The sequence below is a fragment of the Parasteatoda tepidariorum genome, chromosome 2, assembly GCF_043381705.1.
Source record: "Parasteatoda tepidariorum isolate YZ-2023 chromosome 2, CAS_Ptep_4.0, whole genome shotgun sequence".
In the NCBI taxonomy this organism is placed as follows: domain Eukaryota; kingdom Metazoa; phylum Arthropoda; class Arachnida; order Araneae; family Theridiidae; genus Parasteatoda; species Parasteatoda tepidariorum.
This window is the reverse complement of record NC_092205.1, coordinates 15939295-15964989: the sequence shown is the minus strand read 5'-3', so window position 1 is coordinate 15964989 and position 25695 is coordinate 15939295. Positions and strand designations below refer to the sequence as shown.

At 31.1% G+C, this 25695-nt stretch overlaps 1 protein-coding gene across 1 annotated transcript in view; it reads left to right on the top strand.

Annotated features, from left to right (window-relative positions):
- Positions 1 to 25695, top strand: part of LOC107441570 (uncharacterized) — a 26516-nt gene extending 821 nt beyond the window's left edge. The window contains exons 2-5 of the mRNA XM_016054882.3: positions 9373 to 9505; positions 19473 to 19615; positions 21169 to 21310; positions 25228 to 25695. Of these exons, the coding sequence (XP_015910368.2) occupies positions 9373 to 9505; positions 19473 to 19615; positions 21169 to 21310; positions 25228 to 25480 (671 nt within the window). The 3' untranslated portion in view covers positions 25481 to 25695. The remainder of the gene's footprint in view (positions 1 to 9372; positions 9506 to 19472; positions 19616 to 21168; positions 21311 to 25227) is intronic.

Below are 25695 nucleotides of genomic sequence, written 5' to 3'. Positions count from 1 at the left end.
ATATATATCGAATAAAAATTATTTTCTTGGATTTCAAATTTTAGTTTTCAGAACTCCAAAAATTAATTTAACGATAGGGAATAGGAATTTAGATTAAATTTTTCTAAACAAAGAGGTATAAAAAATAATACCAAATTGTACCGACACTGCTGAAAATATTTGTTAATCGAGCGCATACACGTAAATATATTTCAAGTTAGAAAAAGTGTTGATGCAAGTTTTTTGGTAATGAAATTTTCCTCTCACTATTTTCATAAAAATTTCAGGAGTTGTCTTACAGGTTTCACGACCCCGAGGCACTCTTTTCCTCCTTTTGGATAGCTTTCTTTTAATTGGGGCTGCCCTTGACTTATCTACATCGTTTAATTTTGTTACATTAGAGACTTAATAACACTTATGTTTACCTAAGTGCTGCTGTTGCAAGTTCTTGTATTTTTAATCTATGTAATTTTCCGATCTTTTATTTCCTAAAATAATGAAAGTGATTCAAATGTTTCGAAAAGTACATATTTTTATGGATGTAAGTTTTATAAATTTAGGCATAACATAAATAATTTTAATGCTTCTCTCAATTTTTTTAAACTTCATTGAAAAAAAGTTTTTTAAAAGAAATGATCGTCACATTAAATGAGAGTCATATTAGGCAACATTCATTGGACAATCATAGAAATGGAACAAATTGTTTATTGCCTACTTTAGAAAAATTTCTTAAGAAAATAATCTGCCATGAATTAAATCACTCTGTATATATTTAAAATAGGAATTGCTGTTTTTTTTTTTTTTAAATTTAATAATTCAAATTGTCTGCGAAAAACTACATTATTGGTGTTTCATGGTAGAAAATACGTGTTTTTAATTATAGTGAAAAATATAACAAAATATTGGATTTTTTAAACCCAAAAATAGCAAGCAAATAAACAATTGATTATGTAGGAGGTTTATTAGAACTTAATATATGTTTCATATAATATTACAGCTAGCACGAGTCAAAGGAATTTTTATTGTAGGGAAACTAAGTAAATTACTAGAAAATTGTTAAGCTATATCCACACTTTCTTTGTTTTACTATGCATTGGCAATCGTGAATACTTAAAGTGAGATTAATATGAAAAACGTGCTTTTTTACCTTGACGGTAACTATTACATTTATAATGAATTTATTTTAAATAGTAAACGATGGTTTATCGTATATCACTGTATATTGCATCAATATATCGTTTATGTGCAAAATTTAAAAGTACGAATTTAAAGTATTTCTTAAGGATACAGAATTTTAAAAATAAGGGAACACATAAATTAGATTATTGCAAGTAACTGAACAATTTTATGTATTTTAACAGTTTAGCTAAATGCAAAAGCTCATGATTCAATCATGATTACACTTAAATAAATGGATACTTAAGCTAAATACGTATTATAAATAATTTGACAGTTTTTTATTAGTGGATATTTTCTTCATTTACAAATGTTTTTAATTTCTACATTTATTTTAAGTGCTGCATGATAAAAGTAGTTTCACCTTTTTCCATTTTTTCATTAAGTTGCAAAAATAATGATTTTTTAATTGAAATGTATCTCCCTAATTACCTTAAAGAAAGGGAGTGAGCGTGTGGATCAAATTGAAAAAGTTTACTTATTTTTTCCAAAAATAGCAGAAATTGTACTTTTTTTTATATTCAGCTAATGAGTCTTCATTACTTCTCAGATTCTCTGATTAAACACATTTTGAGTTTTTCTTTTTAAGAATAAGGAAGCAACAAAAATATCTGTTTGAATTAATTAATTTTTTGCAGTTTCTGAACATTTGATTTCTTGTTTCACAATAATATAATTCTTCGTTGGTCGCGCATTTAAGATCAAAAAGCAAAAACAGATTCAGTTCATTTTAATTTTTATGAAAATGGCGATTGGATTGTCACCTGTTGTATTTTGAAATTTACTCAGTTTTGACAAAACATTAACGTGAAAATCGAATTTCCCCGAGAGTTTATCACACAGTGAAGTGCTGTTGAAAAACGATTCTTGTCCGCGAGTACTTCTCAGTATCTGCTTTCATGAACATAAACCGTTCTTTTCCATTAAATCCTCAAATGAATTCTAATCCATACCTTCTCGTTGATTATTACTGCATTTACTAACACATACTGATTATTACTATATTAACTAACTCATATACTGATTAATACTGCGTTTACTGACACACGCTAATTATTTTATCACCGATATTGAACAGCCAGTCCATATGGGATTTGCGGCTTTGTATGTTTAACTCCCCAGCCGGTACAATTTGAAACCTGACTCAGATAACGAGAAAGCAATCATTCTGAAAGATGAAATTTTGATGGAACTAACCCGCAATTGCGATATATGAAGAGGAAAACTTCGAAACTTTTCCATGATTGGACCAACAGGAAGGAAATTCTTACCCTGATCCGTCTACCAGAGGATATTTTACAACGACATTGAGATCGGTGCTACACTGGGGGAAGCTGATGGTCGAAATTCGAAACTGGGTCAAATTGGGAGGCAAGCACTCCATACCGAATTTACTAACACATGCTGATTAATTCCACGTTTATTGGTATTTTTATTCGTGTACAGTCGGTATATTTTATCTGGGCTGATAAAACTCGCCTTTTATTAGATTTTTTTTAAAAAATTTGTTTTGAAAGAAAGGGAATATAAGGTTATTAATTATACAAAGTTTATGACTAGGTAGTTGTAGTGAAATCGCACATCAGTTTTCCTTGATTATTGTTTTCATTTGGATCTATAATTGGAAGTAAACTTTTTTAAATGCAACTTAATTTTACGAACAATACAAAATTAACGAAATTTTCAATTTTTTTAATTTTTTTTATTTCTTTTTTCTATTTATTTATAGAGAAAATCTAATGCGAATTCGCAAAAAAAATGCTTGATTTGTTGGAGATAAAGCAGCATTTTTATTAAAGAGCACATTTAAACAGAGCGACACAGAATAAATTAATTTGAAGCAATTTTGGACAAAATGTGTCTTTTTTTTTATAAATAGAGCAGATTGGAGCAATAAACTTGTAATTGCTTTTAATACCATTGGAAAACGTTATCATTTGGGTTTTACAAGAGAATTCTGTGCCAAAGGCGGTAATTTAAAACAGAATTTAGCTTATTTTCTAATCTCCACTCTGAATGTGCATTCTTAAAATCCTTGTCAAAAATGAAGTAACAAAACACTTTAGGGATTGTATTTTAATAAAGTAAAAAAAAAAAGGAATATTTAAGCAAGAAATAAAATGCTCCCAAAATCTGGGATATCACTTCAAAAAGGCTGGTGTAAAAGAATAAAAACCAATTTGATTTTCAGTTGAAATTTGAAAGTGAAAACTTAACGTTTCCTCATGCAATGGTACAAATTTTAATGCCTTTAAATATATGTTCCTAAATAGATTATTCATCAGATTACAATAGTTCTTTTGTGTTTCCTTTACTTAAACTTGAATTTTAAACCTCTAATCTGCGTATTGTTTAGCTCATTTTAATAAGGATTACGAAAATGCACTTTAAGGGCGGTGATTAATGAACACCCTGTGTGATTGTGCGTGTGAAAAAGTTTCTAAAATATCAAAAATTTGCAAGGGTTCTCCAACTTTCTAGTATTTATCTCTCTCCATCTTCTTTTTAATTCTGTAAGTCCAGTAAATTTGTGAAACTTATTCTCTTTTTTTAGGGTGAAATTTTTTCTAATTAAAATAAGAAGAAAAAAACGGTGAACTGCGAATTATTTTTAATCATTAGCTTTTTTTGTAGGGTAAACACATAATTTTACAGAAATGGTCCGATCTCGGAAAAAAAGTGTTTGGGCTCCAAATTTTTCGGAAAGTTTTGACACCTTTTTAAAAGATTCTTAATATTTTTCGAGTTTTTAAGGGGGTTCGGTACCTCCTATGTTGACAATGTTAAAATGGCATATTTCGATGTACCTTTTTAAAAAAAGTATCGTAGTTAGAGCTTTGAAATTTTTTTTGTGTATGTAATAGATATTCTAGATTATACTGAAGTGAACTTTTTTATTTCGTGAATTAAAAGAAATTAAAAAAAAAAAATTACACAGCATGTCAGAAAATTTTAAAAGCTTCACATTTTCATCCGAAAATTTTGAATTAAAAAAATATTAAGTCTCTCTAAAAAAACTGCTCACTTCAGCACAAACTACAGTACTAAAGGAACTTTTTAAATCAAAAANTTAAGCGCACTTCTACGTGGATTTTAAACAAAAGCAATATATCATTAGAAAGCTAATAGTTTCTAGTTTAATTATTGATCAAAATCTCAAATTCTATTTTTTGAAGGTTTTTAGGTACTGAACCCCCTTAAGAAAATTTATTTCGGTTAAAAGATTATAAAGGAGCCATAGTGTATTGGAGTTGCCCTGCTTCGCAATTTCTTTACAGCACTGGACAATACAGGGATTTCGATTTTCTATCAATGTATTGAAGTAGTAAAACCATGCTTAAATATATGTTATTTTAATTTTTATTAATTTTACTGATTGTGATAATTTTACCAGTTTTTAGAAAAAAACAAGAACATAATACTTCATATTAATATTATATTTTAGCTTGAAAACAAATTCTTTGAACAATTTGATTTTCCAAAAACACCAAGCAAATAACTACGATACTGTGATTAATACTTTAGCTTTTCTTCGAAAGTCTTAAAAGGAAGGGAAACAAAAACCTTCCAAAGATTGACTTTCACTATTGAATCAAGACGTTGATCAACATTCTGTTGTATCGAAATTCCTCCCCAACCCAATAGAATTTTCATTAAATGCCAAAAGAACTCATTTTGCAAATGGTTAAGATTAATATCTAGATGGAATGCTAGTTTCAGGGAAATCACGGAGCGAAAGGAAAGATTTAATCTTTTTAAATGTTTTCATGAATTTTCCTAGAAATACGTAAGCTATTCCCCGCGAGGAATTTCATTCTAGGTAAACCATTCGATTCTATTAATCATCTGAAAGGGTATAAGTGTAAATAACTAAGATATTTCTTTGATGTCGGTGAAATATTTCGATGATTTTCTTTTTGAGCTAAATTATATGTTTCTCGCAAAGTATTCAAACTATTTCTTCCCATTTCCGACAAAAGATTCTGTTTTCTTAAAAAAGTGATTTTTTTTCTTAAAAATAGGTCTTTTTAACTAGAACTACCTGCATTGCGTAATACGCTATATAAAATTTAAAGCATAGCTATATTAAAAAAATAATAATAAAATGAAATAAAATTTATGAAAATACATATTTTATGTAGACAAAATAAGGATAAAATAATTTTATTTCCGTCAGAACTAATAAGAAAAACGTGCCTATCTTTCCAAATATCCGTCGAAGTAACTAATAACGAAAATACCGTCCAAAAGTTATTTCGTTTTTAAATCTGACAAAAATAAAATTACTTTCTTTTATTTATTTTGTTAATTCTTTTATGTCGAAAAATGGCTGAAATTTTGATTCGATGTAAAAAAACGATACATTTTGATGGCGTCATTTTGGAAACAATTATAAGCTGTATTGGAAGCATGTACAGATTTCCAATTTAAATTTGAAGACTCTTGCTAAGCAGAAAGTTCAGTTTTGATCATCACTCAAGCTAAGTTGATCAGATGTCCTCAAACCTGTCCCCCTTCGAACTTCAATTGTTGTGATTAAAAACTTTCAAATCACCTCACATTTCAGTGGAAGCATCTCATATTTTTCTATGCAGTGAAACATAAAAGAGAAACACACAATTTTTTTTTCCAACGCAGAGAATACAAACGAAAAGCAAAAACGTGGGTGCGTTTTTATTCGTCTGAAACTAATTCCAAAATTCAGACTCATTCAAAAATAATGTTGCAACACAAGCAGAATATCATATGTCAAAACTGCTTTGTAATGAAATCAAGTTTAAAGATGGTTCTGCATCTAATATTAATTATCAATTAAAAAAAAGAAATCATTGCACATACAAAATAATATTTTTTAAATACAATATATACTTTGAAATCACCAAAATGCGTGTTCTCGAATCATAAAATTTTTCAGAGACGCTCCGTTGATTTGTCCTCAAATCATGGTTCAGAAATCTGGTCACCTGACGTCAAAGCGAAAAATGATCAAAATTTGTGGAAACGATGAATTTTTCGTCTATAATTCTGAAAAAATTCACACCAAGTTTATTTCTGTTGACAGAGATAGTATTTCTTACTATTTTACAACTTTAAAATGATATACGAAAGACCACCAAAGTAAGGTCTCCCGTTGTTTTAGAGTACAAAATTCATTTACTTTCCATAATATTCCCATTATTCTAAGCTTGACGTTTGTTAATTTTTTTACATAATAAAATTTCCATTTTTCCATTTGTCAAAGAGCACATAATCAAGGTCAATTCTTCCACTTGTCAAAAAGTTGTATAAACAGGCAAGAGTCACAGGATGCCAAGTTCGGACTAAAGAGGGAGTGAATGAAAACTTTTTATTCAGAATAAACAACAGCAAAAAATATTTGATTTTAAAGCATAATAGTTTCAGTTATATCAAATATTAGAAACATCGACCTATTTTTTTAAAAAAATGCAAAAGCACTTTAAAAAGAGCACTTTTTTTAGAGATTTTTGCCCATTTATTGACACAGCAAAATTTTCAGACACTACAGTCAAGTGACTCTCTGTGAAGTTATCAGTTTTAGTTCTGTCTGCCATATTAAAGTAAAATGTATGTTCTATTGGCTAATCTATTCTATCCTCCTTCTGAAAAAAAAAGCTACAACATCCAATTTCAATTCCGGGGCGGTTGTGGACTATTCCCTGAATATAAATATATTTCACGTGCCTTCTAAAACCACCATTGCATGATTTCCCAATTTTTTTTTCTGATCCATGGTAATACGCATATAAAAACAATTACATTTGCTTACATTTGATTCAATAAATTAATGATAGTTGAATCACATTGATATTATTGAGCTGCCGATCCAATTTTGAGTTTACGACTACCAATAACTAGCTTAACCCTGACCTGCCCCTGCAAAGGGTCATCCGAGCACATACCGATAACTCGAAGTACTCGCTCGTTTACGACTACTAATGTGCAATTCCATAGCCTTGTAATTCTGTCACCAATCCAGGAGACGAGAGAATTCCTGGATCAAGTATTGGGTGAAATTTGCCTTCGTGGAAGACTATTTGATGGAACTAACCCGCATTCACGTTACTTGAAGAGGGAAACCACGAAAACGGTTCACAGTTTGTCTGACGGCAAAGAGACTCTAACCCATGATTCGTCTACCACTGAAACATTTAGCGTCAACAATGTAGTGGGTTCGAAATTCGTATCACACGCCATTGTTGGGGTTCGAACCCGGGTCATCTCAATGGAAGACAAGCGCTCTATTCCTTCAGCCACCACGGCTCAATCACATTTATTCTGTTTTATATTTTATAATTGCCGTTGAACAGCTGGTTCAATTTTGAATTTAAGGCTACCAATGTTCAACTCCGTAGCCTCGTAACTTTGAACCCAATCCAGAATACAAGGAACTCCTGGATCAAGTATGGAGAGAAATTCGCCTTCGTGGAGGACTGTTTGATGGAACTAACCTGTATTCGCATTACATGGAGAGGAAAACCCCGAAAACCACCCATGGTTAACTTGACGGCAAAGGGACTCTAACCCATGATCCGACTACTAAGAGGATATTAATCACATTCATTGAAAAAAATAGTCAAATGCCTGTTGAGTGTGGAATTATTAGAACAAAATTATTAGAAAAAAAACTTTGTTAAATCATATGATACTACCCATATGCCATAAATCATCTTTATTTTGATTGCACTACACTATGGTTTATGCATAGCTAATTAAGCATCACTAATTTTTCTTATATAATGTATTTGACATTTTTCTACAAATATTTTACAATTTAATCTGTAAAACTTAAAATTTTAATCTAATCAAATGGGTTATCATATTTTCAATGAAGATTTTTTAATTTAAAAAAAAAGTATGTTCTTCGATTAAGAAAAAGGAGAAATTTTTAGTGAGAAAGAAATAAAACTTATAATTCTAATTGTTAGATTATGTAAAGGGAAAAAAAATTCTTCGGTACCTAATAGTGAAAAAAAAAAAATGCACGCAAAATATCGATTCCTTTATGAAACATCTTCCGTTACAAACCTTATCAAAAAATGAAATCGTTTCTCTGTTTCCAACTTCAGAAAAAGCAAAAGAAAACTTATTCTTGTAAACCGGATACGCGCAACAAAAATCAAAAATGGTCGAAAGAAGAAAAAATATATCTGGCAATGATGGCACGAATCGACAAATGTGTCGTTTAGCCAAGAATTTATGGTCTTCTAATTATGGCATGCTTCCGTACAATCGAAGCCCCTTATTGACCGACGGAATAGCAATTAAATGAAGTGGCGTGCATGCATGCCGTGACACGTTTTCGAACAGATAGTTACATTGTGAGGAAAAGCCTGATTTACAGGTTAGTCGTTGAAGAAGCACTACTTTTTGGGTAATTTTTCTATATTAAGCGACAAATGCAATTAGGAATAATTGGAAAAGTATATTAAGAATATATGTTTTTCTGTGCATTTGTTGCAGACGTTAATGGCATATCTTGGTGATTCAGGCAAAAAGAATTAAGTCATTTTTTTATCGTGTGATTTTTATGCTTTTTGCAAATAAAAAAAAATTAAAAATAAACGCATATACCTCACTTTCTATTGTTAAAATCCGAAAAAAATTAACTTAGCGTCGAGCCATAATTTTGGTACTTTACCAGAATGGTAAAGTACCAAACGATATGGCATACCATTTTTTCTTAACACTATTGCATACCATCTAACTAATTTACTAAAATGTGAAATCTTTAAAGATTGGCCTTGTTCATGTTTTTAATACTTTTCAAACCCCTAAGGGTACACTTTTAAAAATTTATATATGCTCAACTAAAGAGAAATAGAAAAAAAAAATCGCATGCTACTGCATAATCTCAATGTCTGTTTGTAAAAACAAAATCACAATAAATAAGTGAATTTAGAGTATCTTCCTTATGTTAGTGCTTGAAAATTCCTACTAGCATCTCAAAAGTTATTCAGGAAAATCCTTAAATTTCTTAAATATCCATTTCTGTTGCAGCAATAATTAATAATTTTCAGAAATGTTTAGAATTTTCTTAATATAATTACAATAAATAATTAATAATTTTCAGAAATGTTTATAATTTTCATAATGTAATTATAATAAATAATTAATAATTTTAAGAAATGGTTATAATTTTCCTAATATAATTATAATAAAAAATCAATAATTTTCAGAAATGTTTGTCTTTTTCAGTCTTCACAACAGTTGTTTGCGAGGAGTGCACTCTTCATCAGTTGCATGGATGTCTGACATCGCTGCAGTCGGTCACTCAAGGAAACGATCTGGCATTGGTCACAACACGATTGCAACTTCAAGCTGTTTGTCGGTAAACATCTTTCTTTCTTTTTCCTTCCTGATTCTTAATTTTTCTGCATAGCTCTAGAATCGAATGTCAGTGTTAAAACCATGAATTATAATATTTTTCGTCGCTTTTTGCAATTTTCCTGTAGGAGGATGGTCATTTTAAAGCACGGTCTTAAACATGCGTTTTCATACGCAAGTTCAGTGCTAAAAACAATTTTAAATTAATAAGTGGGATGATTCCTTGAAGTTCATGTTTAGTTTCAATTTAGATTTACACCATAAGAAATTTCCGTAAAATTCAGAGAGTTGAGCCTTAAATTATACGGCCAGCTCTCTTCATTCAGAAAGAAGGTCAGAGACCGTAATTGTAGCTTCAGTTAACCATTACTTAAAAAGTCTAGTTCCAGCTTTCATTTATTTACTTATTTTTTTTTTAAAAAAAGCTATTCTTAAATACATTTGTATTAATTGTTTTTACCTTTGCCTCAACTTTTACCCACAGCTATAATGAAAAAAATTATTAAAAAAATTATAAATTTATAAAATGAATATATTTTTCATTCGAATTCATACTAAATTATAATTATTTCACCACCAAAACTAAACTTTACATTCTGTCTAATATAGAAATAAATTACTTTTACTATTAATTGGGTTTCATGCAACTTTCCATTGCGTCAGCCACTGTGTAAGTCTTCTTACTCAATTCGGGGAGTGAATTCTGTGTTCCATCGTGGCTACAGCATTTGTGTCAGCCACTGTATAAGTCTTCTTACTCAATTCGGGGAGTGAATTATATTTTCCATGGTGGTTACAGCATCTGTGTCAGCCACTGTGTAAGTCTCCTTACTCAATTCGGGGGTGTAGTCCATTCTCCATGGTGGTCACAGCATCAGCCTACGGATACAACAGTCTCACGCTCTCCTCCAGCTGGTGCCAAAGAACGCCTCGCTTGCAAACCTCGACATTGTTGGTCACGGACAACGAACACGCAACTCTCTCACACCTCGACAGATGGCAGCGCTACACTATTTCGTCTCTTACCATAATTCACCTTGATTTGATAAATAAATAGCCTGAGTCTCAAACAACATCAACGTCCAAATTGAGGATAACTTACACAAGCATGACTTTAATTTAAGGTCAATAGCCATATGTTTTACGTGAAAAATTTACGGGTAGACCTGTATTTTTATGGTCAGGATAAAGGGTAAAAGTTAAAAAATTTCTATTTACGGATATTGACTGGAAACTATTTTGCCAGTCACTGGCCGTAATCTCGTTGCAAAATTTTTAGAGTGTGCTCAAATATTTTAAGTTCTATCAAATAGTTTAGTGAATATACTTTGCATGCAAGAATCGAACATTTATTTCTACGCATTGCTTAACTCTTCAGTGAAGCAGTTTTTAAAAGAAATAGAATGTTTTGTATGTAGTATCGAAAGGTTTCTATACAATCTAAAGCTCCCTTTTTTCACTAAAATGTCGTTTAACATGTATATCGCTAATCTCTTTAAAATGAAAATAATACGAGAATAGTTAAGAAAAAAACCTTGATCATTTTTCATTCTCAGAAAAATTAAATACAAATTGGATAGTAGGTGGAAACGATGATGAAAAATAAGTACACAATTAATGTGATTAAATTTTATAGATTCGTATGTATAGAACTTTTGATGTATAGTGCCCAAAAAAATTTCAAAAAACGGGTCCGTATATCTTTTGATCCTAATGATCGTATTTTCACGTTCTAGGACTCAATCTTAGTGGTGTTTGAGGGGGTGACCTCAAATATGCTAATTATTAAGTGCAGGCGATATTTTAAGTTATGAAATCAGACACAAAAAACATAGTTTCTCTCAAAAAGTGTACTTTTTTTCAACGGATTCGGATTTCTGACCCCCAAACTATTGGGGGTAGCCTCAATCTGGAAAATAAGGTCCCAATAGTTTGGTCGGGAGAGCCCTCCAAAGTTTGGACCCCTTAATGATAATTTTACTTTTTCCATATTTCGCTACATCTCGAGAACTTTTTAAACAAAATGAAAAAATTTTGCACACAACTATAAAATTCGTGTATAAAAAGGTAATTCCATGTAAAACATTCATAATTTTTTAACTTTTAGTAAACATTCATAATTTTTTAACTTTTAGTAAACATTCATAATTTTTTATTATTTTATTTAAGAATGATCGAAAACATTTTGAATTATAAGGTACAAAATGTTTTTGCATCATTTTAAATTTACGTGGCAAAATACAAAATTTAAGCAAAATCGGTTGAATAGTTTTTGAAAAAGCTTAAATCTTTTAGAAGCAATGACCAACTTTTAATAAAACTAAAAACGAGCTTTATTTGAATAAACAATAATTATACATGCATGGAAATAGATTCATAGCTTCCTGAGTTCTATATCTTCTTTCCAAAATGAGGTAAAGAAAGATAAATCCGTAGTTTCACATACGCTATAGTTAGGTATTTATCGATACATTAAAAATCACAAGCTTATCAGTACATAATCTAGAGAAAAAAATCTTGACCCAGTTTTATTCGTTAAGATTACAAAGTAGTGGCTTTTAATGCTTTATTTTACAAAGGTTAAACATTAGAATTGTCACTACTTTTCTGGGGTTAATCGTATTTGGGGAATTCTAGCTCAATTATTTCACTTAAGTAAATAAGGGCTTTTGCAACCTGCTGTTTACAAAAGGCGTAATTACAAGAAAAGCCAAGTTTTCGAGTATTCTAGCTTCATTTAATTCCTTTCCTACTTCTTTAAAATGACCTGCAAAATAAATAAGTAAAAGCTGGGATATAATTTGAATTCATTTTTATCTGATTATAAATTTAATTTTTTATTATTTTTTAGGCTCCTTAGAATGCCTGTTTAGGTTTGTTATTAAAATAATGTTACCTTTAAAGGCTTTCCTTCGAAGGAATTGTCGTCAAAAGAAATAAAACCTTAGGATGGAGTAAGCTATTTTTATGAATCTAACCTATGCTCCATCTACCACTGTGGTAGGTGCAAGCTGGATGCGGAATTCGTATCGACCAGTCATCGCCGGGATCGAACCCCGGTTCACAGCATTGGAAGGCGAACGCTGTATCCCCTGAGTCATCGCTGCTCACTGTACATAGTTTTTATTTTATATTTTATAACCGTCGTTGAACGGCAGACCCAATTTTTGCGTTTATGACTACTAATGTTCAACTCCGTAGCCTTGTAATTTTGAACCCAATTCAAAAGACAAGGGAGCTCCTGGATCAAGCATTAGAAAAAATTTGCTTTCGTGGAGGACTTTTTGATGGAACTAACCGGCATTTACGTTACATGGAGAGGAAGACCATGAAAACTCCCACGGTTAGCCAGACGACAAGGGAACTCTAACCCATGATCCGTCTACCACTGAGGATATTTCACATCAGCACTGTGGTCGGTGCACGCCGGATGCGGAATTCGTATCGACCAGCCATCGCCGGGATCGAACCCCGGTTGCACTCACGGAAATACTCACGATTTCGGCACCGCTTGGCGCGGTCGAGAATAAGAACTCTGAAAACCGCAAAATTGAAAATATGGTAACCCGACCGATCTATTCGTCACATCTTGCTACAGCGTGCAACCCTATTTCGTTGATTGAGTAGGAAAATGATTGTTCTATTCTATTTATAAATTTCTTTCTTATTTACTTCTATCTTCACACCGCTCTTATATTTTTTATAAGCAGTTTTCGTTTTGAATGAAAAATTCATACTTAATTTAATGTTTATGTCTCAGAATTTTATTTAAAAATAGATTCTCGTAAAAATTTTATTTTTCAACTTCTTTTTTTTTTAATTATTGTTCTTAAAGGTGTAAAATCTATTCTGTTTCTTTTTTTAAAATTTAAAAAAAAAAATTTTTTTTTTTAATCTCGTGCTAAGACAGTTTACCATTCTTTACTATGTTATGTATATAAAGTCTTGTGTGCTAATTATATACTAAGGCATATTGCATTCAGTTTGTAATTCAAATGTAAGGAACTTTTATATAAGGTACTTTTTTTATTGCAATACATTGCAAAAATTGCTTATTGCTTATTGCTTCAGCATTTCAGATGCTTAATTAGGAAAAAAGATTAATTCTTTTGTTCTAAATGCATAATAAAAATTCTTCACAATGAAATACATATTGTTATGCTAATAATGAACTCTAAAAGATTTGAGAAATGAGTTAAGGATGCACATTTAAAAAAAATTGTCTCACTTGTTTGCTTTTTCAGATATAGGAGATTTTATTAAATCGTTTTTCATCAAATTAAACATTTAATCAGAAAAAGGTGAAAATTTTCAATGTGGAAATGTATATAAGAAATTATTCACAAAGTAATCGATACTTTTACGCAAATAATAAATTAAGATAGATCTGAAAAAATAGACCTGAGAAATCAATTAATACATTTAAAGTGCTTTACTTTAATCTTATCATTTTTTTCATTTGTTTGCAGTTTCAAAAGTATTTTTTTAAAAGTTTTAAAAAAATATTTATATATTTTTCATTATCATATGCAGCATTTTACTTTAACTTTATTACTTTATTCATTTTCAATAAGATGAAGATTTTAATGAATCTACTTCATTAGTTTGCAGTTTCAAAAGTTATAAAAATTCAGAAAAAAAGTTTTATTTAATTTTAATCCAATCAAATTTACTTTAACATTATTTTATTCAAATGTAATTTCAAAAGTGATAAAATACAAGAACCAAGTTTTATTTTATAATTATACCACTAAAAAAAGAGGGCCATTAACATTACTAAATAAGATATTATATAACAGTATAAGAAAAAAAAAAAAGGCATGATAGATTCAAAATAAATAATATGAAATACTTCACAGAAAAATTGATATTTTTACACAAATAATAATTAATTGGGGAATATCTTAGGAAATGGATCTACAAGAGCAAATTATACATTTAAAATAATTTATCCTTAGAAGGCAACAGTGAACTATTTTGTTAATATGAAATATATTTCAGATGTTTTTGTATATAGTTTTAAAAACTTGTATTCTAAAATTAGTTATTGTGCCTTGACATAAGAGTTTCTCTGTTATATGATTATACCAACAGTTGATACAGTTTGATTATACCAACCTACACTTTAGTATATATAAAAGTAAAATATATTTTAGGGCTCTAAGAGAACTTTTACTTTTATTTGTTCTTTAGCATTTATGCTATTTTTAGCCTAATTGATTTGTTTTATCCATCATGATTGCTTGCATCTTAGAAAATATCTAAAGTTGTTTTATCGAGAAAATTACATTGTCAACAATGTCAACTTTTATCATAATTAACAACACTTAAACTCGAAAAAAGGTTGTTCGCAAGTATAACACTAGTTTCCATTGCACATATTTCAATTATGAGTTTGGAGTTTAATTAAAAAAAAAACTATAACTTTATACACAATAAAAAGATTTTGTTAAAATTTAAATCAAATCAGTAAAAAAATATTTCATTTATCTATTTAATTATTTATTTATTTAAATTTTTTTTTACTGAGAAATTGATAATAAAAAACACTTCTGAGAAAACTCTAAACAAGTCAATACAATCAATGCATCAGAATACGACATCAGGTCAATGCTCTTCACAGTCATAAAATTTTAAAATTAAATTCCAGCTTCGAAATTCTGATTAAAGCTTAATTTGAAAGATTTAATTAAAATTAATACTAAATATTGCAAAGAGAATTTTGTGTTTTAATATTTGCGTTACATGATCTTATGAAAACACAAAACAATGAAAGCCATTGTAACAAAATAGTGAAAACAATTCTATCCCTTGTTTACAAACGCTACGCAAAAGCAATTCGACGACAGAGCAGGTTTGACTTAAAAAGTTTTCGCCAAGAATGCCAAGCGGTGCCGAAATCGTGAGCATTTCCGTGAGTGCACCCCGCACCACTTCATTGGAATAGTTCAAAATATCGCCTCGCCTCAAGTGTAAGGAACCTTAAACTGTATTTTTTTTTATTTGAGAAAAGTGCTTTGTTATTGTAAGACACTGTCAAAGATTTTTTTTTCAAGTGGGGAAAAAACCACCAGATTTCTGCAATCTTTTTAAAGAGGTTTAATATATATTTTAATTTTTATAGTTTAAAACTAAAACTTTGCTACAAATTTAAGACACTCAAACTGCGGCTTTTTCTTCTCGTAACTGTTAGTGAGATTTCGCCAATTTAAGATCACGCGATTCATTCAATTCACATTCCATGTTCATGCGTTTAGTTCGAAGGTAAGCTTAAGCAGAAAACAACATCTAACAGTTATAAACAGCGTGCTTGTAGCTTTGTCTTTGTAGCGTAAATTAAACCAACATAACGTTAAGATACGTCGCATCTAAAATAAACGCGAGCATGCGCAGTTACTTCAGTGTTACGTACGAGAGCGTACGGAAGCTAACATAAAAGTGCGAAATATCCCTATTATTGAAATTTAAGAAGGATACTTAATTTCGAAGCGTTATTAGAAAATATATTAAACTTTTTTTAATAAGTTTAGTGCTAACCTTCTTATTTGTTTTTCTTTTTTTTAAAAAAAAGCAAGGTAAATTTTTTAACAAAAATAGAATTTTATTAATAAAAATAATAAATACATAATTTATTAATTCATCGTGTAACTGTTGAAATCAGTTTCCTAATTTTTAATTTTCTTATAAGTAAACTGCTTCATATTGTTTATTTTATTTTATTGGATTGATTTTATTGGATATTGCTTATTTTATTGGATTTCTGATAGGGCCGTAAGAAGCAAAAGGTTTTTGATGTAATATTTCAACGAAGGTTTTTGATATAATATTTCTAAAACTTTGTTTATCAAGACATGTCTGAGAATCTGACTTATTATTGATAATGTTTAGAAGAAGTAATATAGTATAATTAATATTTTGTAGTTTAAGAGGCACATCTTGGATAGACAAATCATTTGTTACTGCTTTTAATTTAGGCAAAATATGAAACATAAATATTCCTTTTGTGAAAAAATATATCTTTTTTTCAACATATTCTAATGCTTTTAAAATAGGAGGTAAGCGACTGTCGTTTCACAAACTAATTCTCTAAATCCTGTTTAAATCTCAATCAGTACAGTCATCATTCAATATAGATTTTTTTCAATTTATTGAATTAATTGAATTTGTTTTAAAATATAATTTCTCATTGAATATTTTAAGTTTTTTGATGAGAAAATATTCCAGATTTACTGATACATTTTTTAATGCCGCAATTTAATTATCTAGTTTCATGTATTTTTAATTTAATTTGTTTTTAATTGATGGGATAGAGAGGGTACATTTAAGTTATCGGCAAATTTTTGAGGAAACGCTTTTTTAAAAGAAAATGCAGCTTTTTGAATCCACCACACTTTATATGCTCCGCTATCAGCCATTTTTCTTTCTCCTTCTCAGCAGAATCATTTCAACTAAATGAAAGGTATTTATTTTATCTTGACAGTTAATCACTAAAATTCTTCTTCTTCTGATTGATTATTTGTCTCTTACACGCTGAATAAATTATGAGCTGGAAAGGCAAATAATGAAATGAGGTACAAAACAAAGAGTAAATCCTCAAAAGAATGTTCTTCGAAAGCATCTCTTGTGCAAAACTAATCAATCACTGTATTTTGCTTTCTTCGATTATGAAGTAAAGACAGGGCATCATCGAAAGTATACCTGAAAGATCTGTCAGTTTTTTCAGTTCGTTCTGAATGTCTGTTTAATTATATTGCATTCCCTCATAGTTCTGTATCCAAATAAAAATGAAAACTCAGTTGGTTCATAACGATTATAAGCAAAGAATTGTTTAGAATAACTTTTAAACATCATTAGAATAGTTTAGTATTTCGACTTCGCAAAAGTATGTTTTATCGGTGTAAATTGAGGATTTAATATGTTTATATATATACAGTAAAGCACCGATTAACCGAACTGCTCGGGTTCGAACGTGGTTCGGATAATGAAAAGCTCGGATAGTTGGAAAGTTGTTTAAAATCTAGTTTAAATGATTATTATTTATGCACTAACTTCTCTTCACACTTTTTTCAGGCTTAGGACTGGCAGTACTATCTAAAATAGCTCTGGCGTGTTTGAAAGTTTTTTTTTAAATTTTTAAATATTTTTCAGTTATTTATTTTCTTACTCTTTTTTAAATCATATTTTAGCTTTTTACAATGTTTTTGTCAATTACTGATTTTACCACATTTTTCTTTATTTTCCATTGCAAAAGAAATCCAGCAAAGACTTTTGTTTCAAAGAAGATGCTCTTTTTTAAGCAGCCATATCTCTTATTCTTTTTAAATAAATCAACTGAACTAGATCAACATCATTTTGACGTTCTAGACTGTCAAAATGAAGCTCGCATTCTTGGAAGATAATTTTCAGTTGAAGAGGGATAAAGGGATATGTAGGTTTAGCTGTATAACAATACATATATGTATGGCTACAATAGGAAAACTGCTAAAAAAAGTTGTAAATTAAATATGGTCATCAAATGTAGTGGATATTGTTTATTCTTCCAAATCTAGAAAAATTGTGGATAGGTTAAAAAGTATACTGAACTTTAAAAAAAAAAAAAAAAAANATTTATTTTAGTAAACAACAAACGTTTAGTTTAAATAGATACGTAAGTGTGAATAAAATGTAATGTAAAGTCATAAGCATCCAAATGATGTAATTTTTTCAGAACATTGAAGGATAGTGTGAGTTGCGTGGACGATATATATATATATACCGAAATCGGTGGTTTTTTACTTCCATTCCACCGGTGTAATTGAACAATCACATAGTCGCTTTGGTAAATATACGAGATATATACTAGGTCCAGTTAAGAGCCTCTGTCCTGTATACATTTGCCCGGTATACCCTATATCAATGTTTTTTAAGGTCAAGTGCCACTGCCCAGTATGCATTTAACCGGTACTCCGAACATCGATGTTTCTCCTAATCTATCCTCAGCAGATATTAAAATATCGAATGAATATAATAAAACGAATAAATTAATATCAAATCGGATATAACAAATATTTCGGACATTCACCAGAGTGACTATGGGATTGTTACCATTCACCGGCGAAAGTCGACATTCTCTTGATTTCGGTCATTCACTCGCGTTACGTGAATATTATAACACTTGACATTCTAATTCAAATGCGTCTTATTGAACGTCATGCTTGTTGGAAACATAATTGTGTAAATAAATAAGTCTGAAGCATCAAAAATATTCATTATTTTTTTAAAATACTAGCTTTGGGAATAATCTACAATGCCTGCATTGCACCTAATTCTGCTAAGTTTTAAGTTATATATGGCCCTAACTCATTTTTTTTCTCGTCTGTGAATTAAATAGTTGTGGTTATTCGCAAACGGTAGAGCTGCGATGGCTCAGGGGATAGAGCGTTAGCCTTCCAATGAGACGAACCGGGTTCGAATCCCAGTCGATACGAATTCTGCATCCGGCTTGCACCGACCACAGTGCTGACGTGAAATATCCTCAGTGGGAGACGGATCATGGGTTGGAGTTCCCTTGCCGTCTGGCTAACCGTGGGAGGTTTTCGTAGTCTTCCTCTCCATGTAGCGCAAATGCTGGTAAGTTCCATCCAAAAGTCCTCCATGAAGGCAAATTTCTCCCAATACTCGATCCAGGAGTTAACTTGCCTTCTGCATTGGGTTCAAAATTATAAGGCTACGGAGTTGAACATTAGTAGTCGTAAACCCATAAAATTGGGTCAACTGTTCAACGACGGTTGTAAAATTATAAAACAATATGGTAAATAGTTAATTTCTCAAAAAAAAAATTTTTTTCTTGATAAAGCTTATCAAATATTGAAATTCTAATCCCCCATCTTATTTATTTTAGTAAACAACAAACGTTTAGTTTAAATAGATACGTAAGTGTGAATAAAATGTAATGTAAAGTCATAAGCATCCAAATGATGTAATTTTTTCAGAACATTGAAGGATAGTGTGAGTTGCGTGGACGATCACATGAAGCATTGCTTTACACCAACTCAGAGGCAAGTCTTTAATCACGTTGTGGCTGGAGCTCGCCAGTTTCTGTTGGAACTCTGCGTCCCAGGATCCATACAAGACGGTGAGTGCTTTGATTCCCTTTTATGAACAACATTCCACGTAACACTCACTGGATGTGTTGGAATACAAGTTTTACTATATAATATCGGATAAATATTATATGGGGTTCAGTATGATATCGGTTCCAGTAGGGTACTAGGATGGGTGTTTCATAAAAAAAAAGTATTCCCGTAACAGCCCATTGTGGGCCAATGGGGGTGGAGCTAAGAGTTCTGAAATTTCGTGAGAACAGCGGCATTATGGAGGCAATAGGTTCAGCATTACCCATCGGCTGCTTTTATTTTCCAAACAAGCTGATACACAACGATTTGAAGCTGATCGAATTCCAGTTCTCCACAATGACAGCTGAATGCCTTAACCTCGAAGCCATAAGTCTGTATACATTTCTGGTTCGATATTGAATAGGGTATCTTATGGGTTCCAGTAGGATACCGGAGTTTCATAAGATGATACATTTTCAATTTGGCAAAGGGTGTGAGTTCTAGTGTAAAATCAAATCTTGTTGTTGTTGTCGTCGGACATTAAGCCAGAGAGGATGCGATTATTTTCGTTTTCCAGTAGCTCCATCCATGGCCAAGAGTTTGACTTATGGCACTCTCGTCTTATAGGGCGAACCCATTCACATATCCATTCAACCACAGATCGTTTTTGGCCTGAACCAGAGAACGATCCATCTCCAATTCAGTACCCCTAGAGGTTTGATATGTTATGGGAGCATGGAGGACTTTGGGACCAGACACATTTAACATTCAACAGTCACCATTTACTACATGGGCTGGATTTGAACTGGATTCCGGCTGGATTTGAACTCCCATTCTCACGAACGTGAGTCAAGTACCCCACCAAACCAGGCTATCTTAGCCACATCAAGTCTTATGTGCTTCTTATATTGAAACATGCGTTTTAGCTTTTGTAATCAACATATTTTTCCCGTGTTGTAATATGAATTAAGCTATGCTTCATAGTCTCTTTTGGCAACATTAAAACTTCTTTTGCAAGCAACATATTCTGTTTTAATGGCGTCCTTTCTATAATTGAAATAGACTGATAAAGGAAATGATACGTTTATGATAGTATCATATTTGGGACATCCCTGACATATTTAATGTAAAGAAGCTAATGAATATAAAAGCTCTAATATCTGTAATATAGATATTAGATTTATTGATTCTTACAATAAAGGAGAAGAAGAAGATACTCTTACGATAAAGGAGAACAAATAAAGGAGAAGAAATTAAAGCTCTTAAATCGGGCAGACATTAAGCTAACCTAATTTGTTTAGCACATATTTTGCGTTTGACAAAAAAATTTATAACTAACTAATTTTAAGAACAAACTTATTTATTTACCTTAAAAAAAATTTTAAAGCATGAAAGCTACATTCAATTACAAACAATTTACAGCAGATCTTAACAATTAATTCGCCATTTACAGCTGACGGCAACAACATGTAGGAATATTCTCTCGAGTAAAAGCAAATGCGGATTAATCGTTCACGAAGTCCAATCCTTTTTAACTCTTATTGTTAACAAAATTAATTTTCTTTACTTGTAGCTTACTTGAAACACTCCCCTTGTTACAAGAATGTGTCACTGTCTGAAGAAAAGTGTGCGCCTTTATATCGGCACTTAGTTCAACTCTCTGCTCAAGTTGACAAGAACAGAGATGTGGACGATCGTCTGCGGGAATCTTGTTGGTGAGTGACCGTACTTAGTTTTGATTCAACGGTTCCAGAAAAAATTACATTGCTCAATTTATAACACTTCTATAACTTTTTTTTTTAATTTTTAAGCAATTTTCAATATATAAATAGAAAGAAAGCGATATACAATAAATGAAATAATTGCAAATGCAATTTTTGTTACACAATGACATTATCGAAAGTCTTGTGGCTATTGTTAGTGAACCAATATGTTTGGTCTTCAACAATTCACAAAATCGTTCAGCCCTTGAAATAATTATTCAGATCAATCCTATTATGTTCATATTCCTTTAATAAAGCCATAATATAATGTAGTTCATTCTGTAATTCCTTTAAAGCATAGTCAGAGAGAATTCTGAAGAATTTCTGAGCCGGTGGAAAAAACTCTACATTTATATATATATATATATATATATTAATTGAATTTTTTTAACTTTTTTTCCCATTCTATGAATGGCGTAAATTTGGTTGGGGACATCCTCACCAAGAAATATAAATATATGAAGTCGAAATATAAGCATTTAATGAGTGTCGTAAAAACTTAGCTATTTTCANTATATATATATATACAATATTCTGTTGTTCATTTTGATAATTTTTTTAAATGGCAGGGAATAGTTTAATTGACCGGGATCTAGAAAATGTCAGCCTACAATATATCGAACAACGGTTCCATATACAGAGAAGAGAATACTGGGCTAGTGTATTCCGAGTAATGATCCTTAGCTCCCGAAGTTAATTAGGTTGGCAACTTTTTTTTCCAATGCCCTAATGATCTAGGTCATACAGGCATCTGAAGGGCAGATTTGTAGGCCATTCCTTCAGGGGCAACATATTGGGCGGGCCAACGTTGCTCCCACAGTAAGGACAGATAGTAGAGAGAAGGAAAGAAACATACATGCCTTGCCCGGAACTCGAACCAGAACCTTTCTGATGCAAGGGCAGTTCCCTAACCCCTACACAGGCCTGTCGGCTGGGTTGACAACCTCATTATTTTAAAAGACTGCGCTTATAAGACAGTTAAGGTAATCTCCAGAACCAGCACCCTAAACGGAATAAGCCAACAGCCCGGAATTGTGACAAATTCCTAATACCACTTCAAATAAAAACGTCTCAAACGAAACCGTTTAAAAATACATATTTGCATACTTTGCTGAAATAAAATCCATTTAAAATGCAAAAACTTCATTCATTTACGAAAACATATGTTTCTAACCATTTATATTTTGGTAAAATTTCTTAAAAAGTCATAATGAAAGAAAATTATCTAACCATATATTAAGCTCTAAATTGTTTGAAAACACATCTATAATTAATAACCAAAATAACTGTTTATCGTTATATTAATGAGTTTTAATAAAATACAGTATGTATATATATATATATTTTTTAATTTGGTGTAAACTGTTTTAAATGCTTGAGTTCATTCACAATGACTGTTTTCTTTTTAATGACAAATCAACGATTTCGTTATTAAAAGAAAAAGTACCTCACATAAGACTCTAATACACCAAGACGTAAAAATGAATGCAATAGTTTAATTTCAATATTAAAAGTGTATCCAGAACAAAAAATGTTTTTTTTTAAATTTCCAAAACTTGAATAGCAATAGAATGAAATGAAACAGTTAACGAAAAGTACTTTCGATGTAATGACTCTTTAAAAATAAAAAAACATCAGTAAAATACCTTTGATCTTTCATCCACTAGAATAATCTTCAAGAAGAAAAGAAAAAAACTTCATTTTAATGCACTTATTTGATTTATCAAATATATCAAAAGAATATCTAAATCCATTAATTTAAACGTTAATTCTTTTTACAAATTTCATCAAGATCGCTCTCTTATTGCCACTCACGAAAGAAATGTTTTTATTCAGCAAAATAATTCCCATTCAATTCATTAAATAATCACCTCCTTACGAAAAATGATTTTTTTATGGAAACAATTTATTGAGTAGAAAGGGAAACCTTAATTGAATTACGATGTTTTGGAGAAACATGTGTTTCTATTTACCGGATCAGTGGTCGTTCGAATAGAAGTCTCTTTTATTTCTTTAACAGTGCTTAAAGATTCCGATACGAATTCTGGGGAACGGCCAGATAAATAAGAATTTCTTCTTTTTTAATTAAAAAATAGGCTTTAAGCAGGATCAGAGTTGGGACACAGTTGGAGAAATAAAAATCTTCATGTTTGAAAATTAAAGTTTTGATTAAATATTGCGAGCAGCATAAGCTTCAGTATAAAGAATTAAAAGCTGTTATTAAAATTTACTTTCTTTTTTAAAAAGTTGAATTTATGTAGGGAAAATTTGAACAAAATACATTGTTTCAATACTAGTTTTTCAACGAGGAACTAGTTTTTAAATATTTTAATAATTGATTTGAATTCTTCAGATTCTACGCCAGAGCACCTTTTAAATGGATTTAACTTAGTAGCGAGCATGGTTTGCTAAGCAAACCATATAAGATAATATATCAATTCTCGAGGGTAAGGGAGCTACAACAAATAGGTGACGAGCATAGGTTGTTGTTCTTGTTTTAGTTCATTTACGTCGCACTAGAGCTGAACAATAGGCTATTGGCGACGGTCTGGGAAACATCCCTGAGGATGCTCCGAAGACATGACATCGAATTTCAAGATGAGTATAAAATACTGAAATTTCAGTTAAAAATGTGACTCTTCACATTGCTCTATTTGTATATTCGAAGAACTTTTCAGTTCTGAAGTTGGGCAACTAATTTCACTTAATGTTGAAACTCAAATTAAGCATCTACATTAGGTTAAATCGTCAATCTCCTGAAAAACAGAACACGTCACATTGCAATCAGTGTAATCTTTCAGTTATACAGCATGAACATTATTTTCATAATAACTCACAAGCCATTTAACTGGCATTTAAATAACGAACGTATTCAAATTCGACGCATCAAATTTCAAAAAAAAAAAAAAACATCTTCGTTTGATATCAAGATTTTGTGTTACCAGCTGTGATGTAGCCTCGTAAGTTTCCTATCAGCTACATTTAGTCTATCGTGTAGAGTTAAAAAAATTTTAAGCCTTTTCCTTTTAATCCTCACTATTACTGTGCACTATTATCTGATAGACCAACATCATTCATTTTGCTCATTTTAGAGATTATAAATTTTTTGCGGATCTGCCGTGACGGCACTGATATAACTTAGTGAAGGACTAGGGATAAATCTCCGGTGGTGGATTGCAGCTCAACCAGCTTCAGATAAAAGGGTACCAGCTTATCTGAGACGTGAAAGTGGGAGCTGCACAATGTTGACCACATTATTTTTAATTTTATAACCCTCATTGAGCAGCAGGCCCAATTTTAACTTTACGACTACCAATGTTCAACTCCGTAGCCTCGAACTTTGAACCCAATTCAGAAGACCAGTTCAGATTCAGCTCCTGAATCGAATATTGGAAGAAATTTGCCATTGTAGAGGGCATTTCGAGGGAACTAACCCTCATTTGAGTTTCATAAAGAGCGATAAAAAAGAAAACCTCCCATAGAAAGGAAACTCTAACCCATGATCCGTCTACCACTGAGGATACTTTACGTAAGCAGTGTAGTCGGTGCGTCGGTGCATACCGGTGTGAAATTCGTATTGACCAGCCATAGCTGGGATTCAAACCCGGATCACCTCATTGGGAGGCGAACACTCAATCCCTTGAGCCATTGATCTCGAAATTGCGGGCCTGTGACAACCATGATCTTCTTAGCTGACAACCAACTTTTGGAAGAGGGATCTAGTATAATTTTTCCACCTTTAACAGCAGGCGTTTTATGATGTTGATGTTATATAATAACTTAACTTTCAAACAATGCAAACTATTGTATGTATATTATCTTATAATGTATGTTCAATGATTCTTACATATTTGTTTTATCACTTTCAGTACTTTTAATGATTTTGTAGTCTGCAAGTACACCTATGTAAGTCAAGATTGTGGTCAAGACGCTGCTCGATTTCTGCAACAGCACCTAGACCAAATCTCCAGTCCTCTTATCCAAGAACATTGTGCACACTACACATATGGTGCAGATTCTTGCACTTCAACATCATTCGCTCAAAGTCTATTTGAACAATCTTTTGCACTACTTTCTCTTCCAATGATAATTGCGTTGAACAGACTCAAACCAACTCGGTAGTCAAGAACGACATTTTTTATTTTATTTCAAGGACAAAACTTTCAGAAATACTTTCTCACTCAAACTTTAGGTTTCTTTTCCCTTTTTAAGCACAATATATTGATTTATTATTGAATTGAAAGAAAAGGAGATGCAAGTAACAATACAGCTTTTATAAGTTGTTGTTTGAAGAAATGGAAAGCAGAAATGTCTAATAATTAATTATTCAGAGAAAA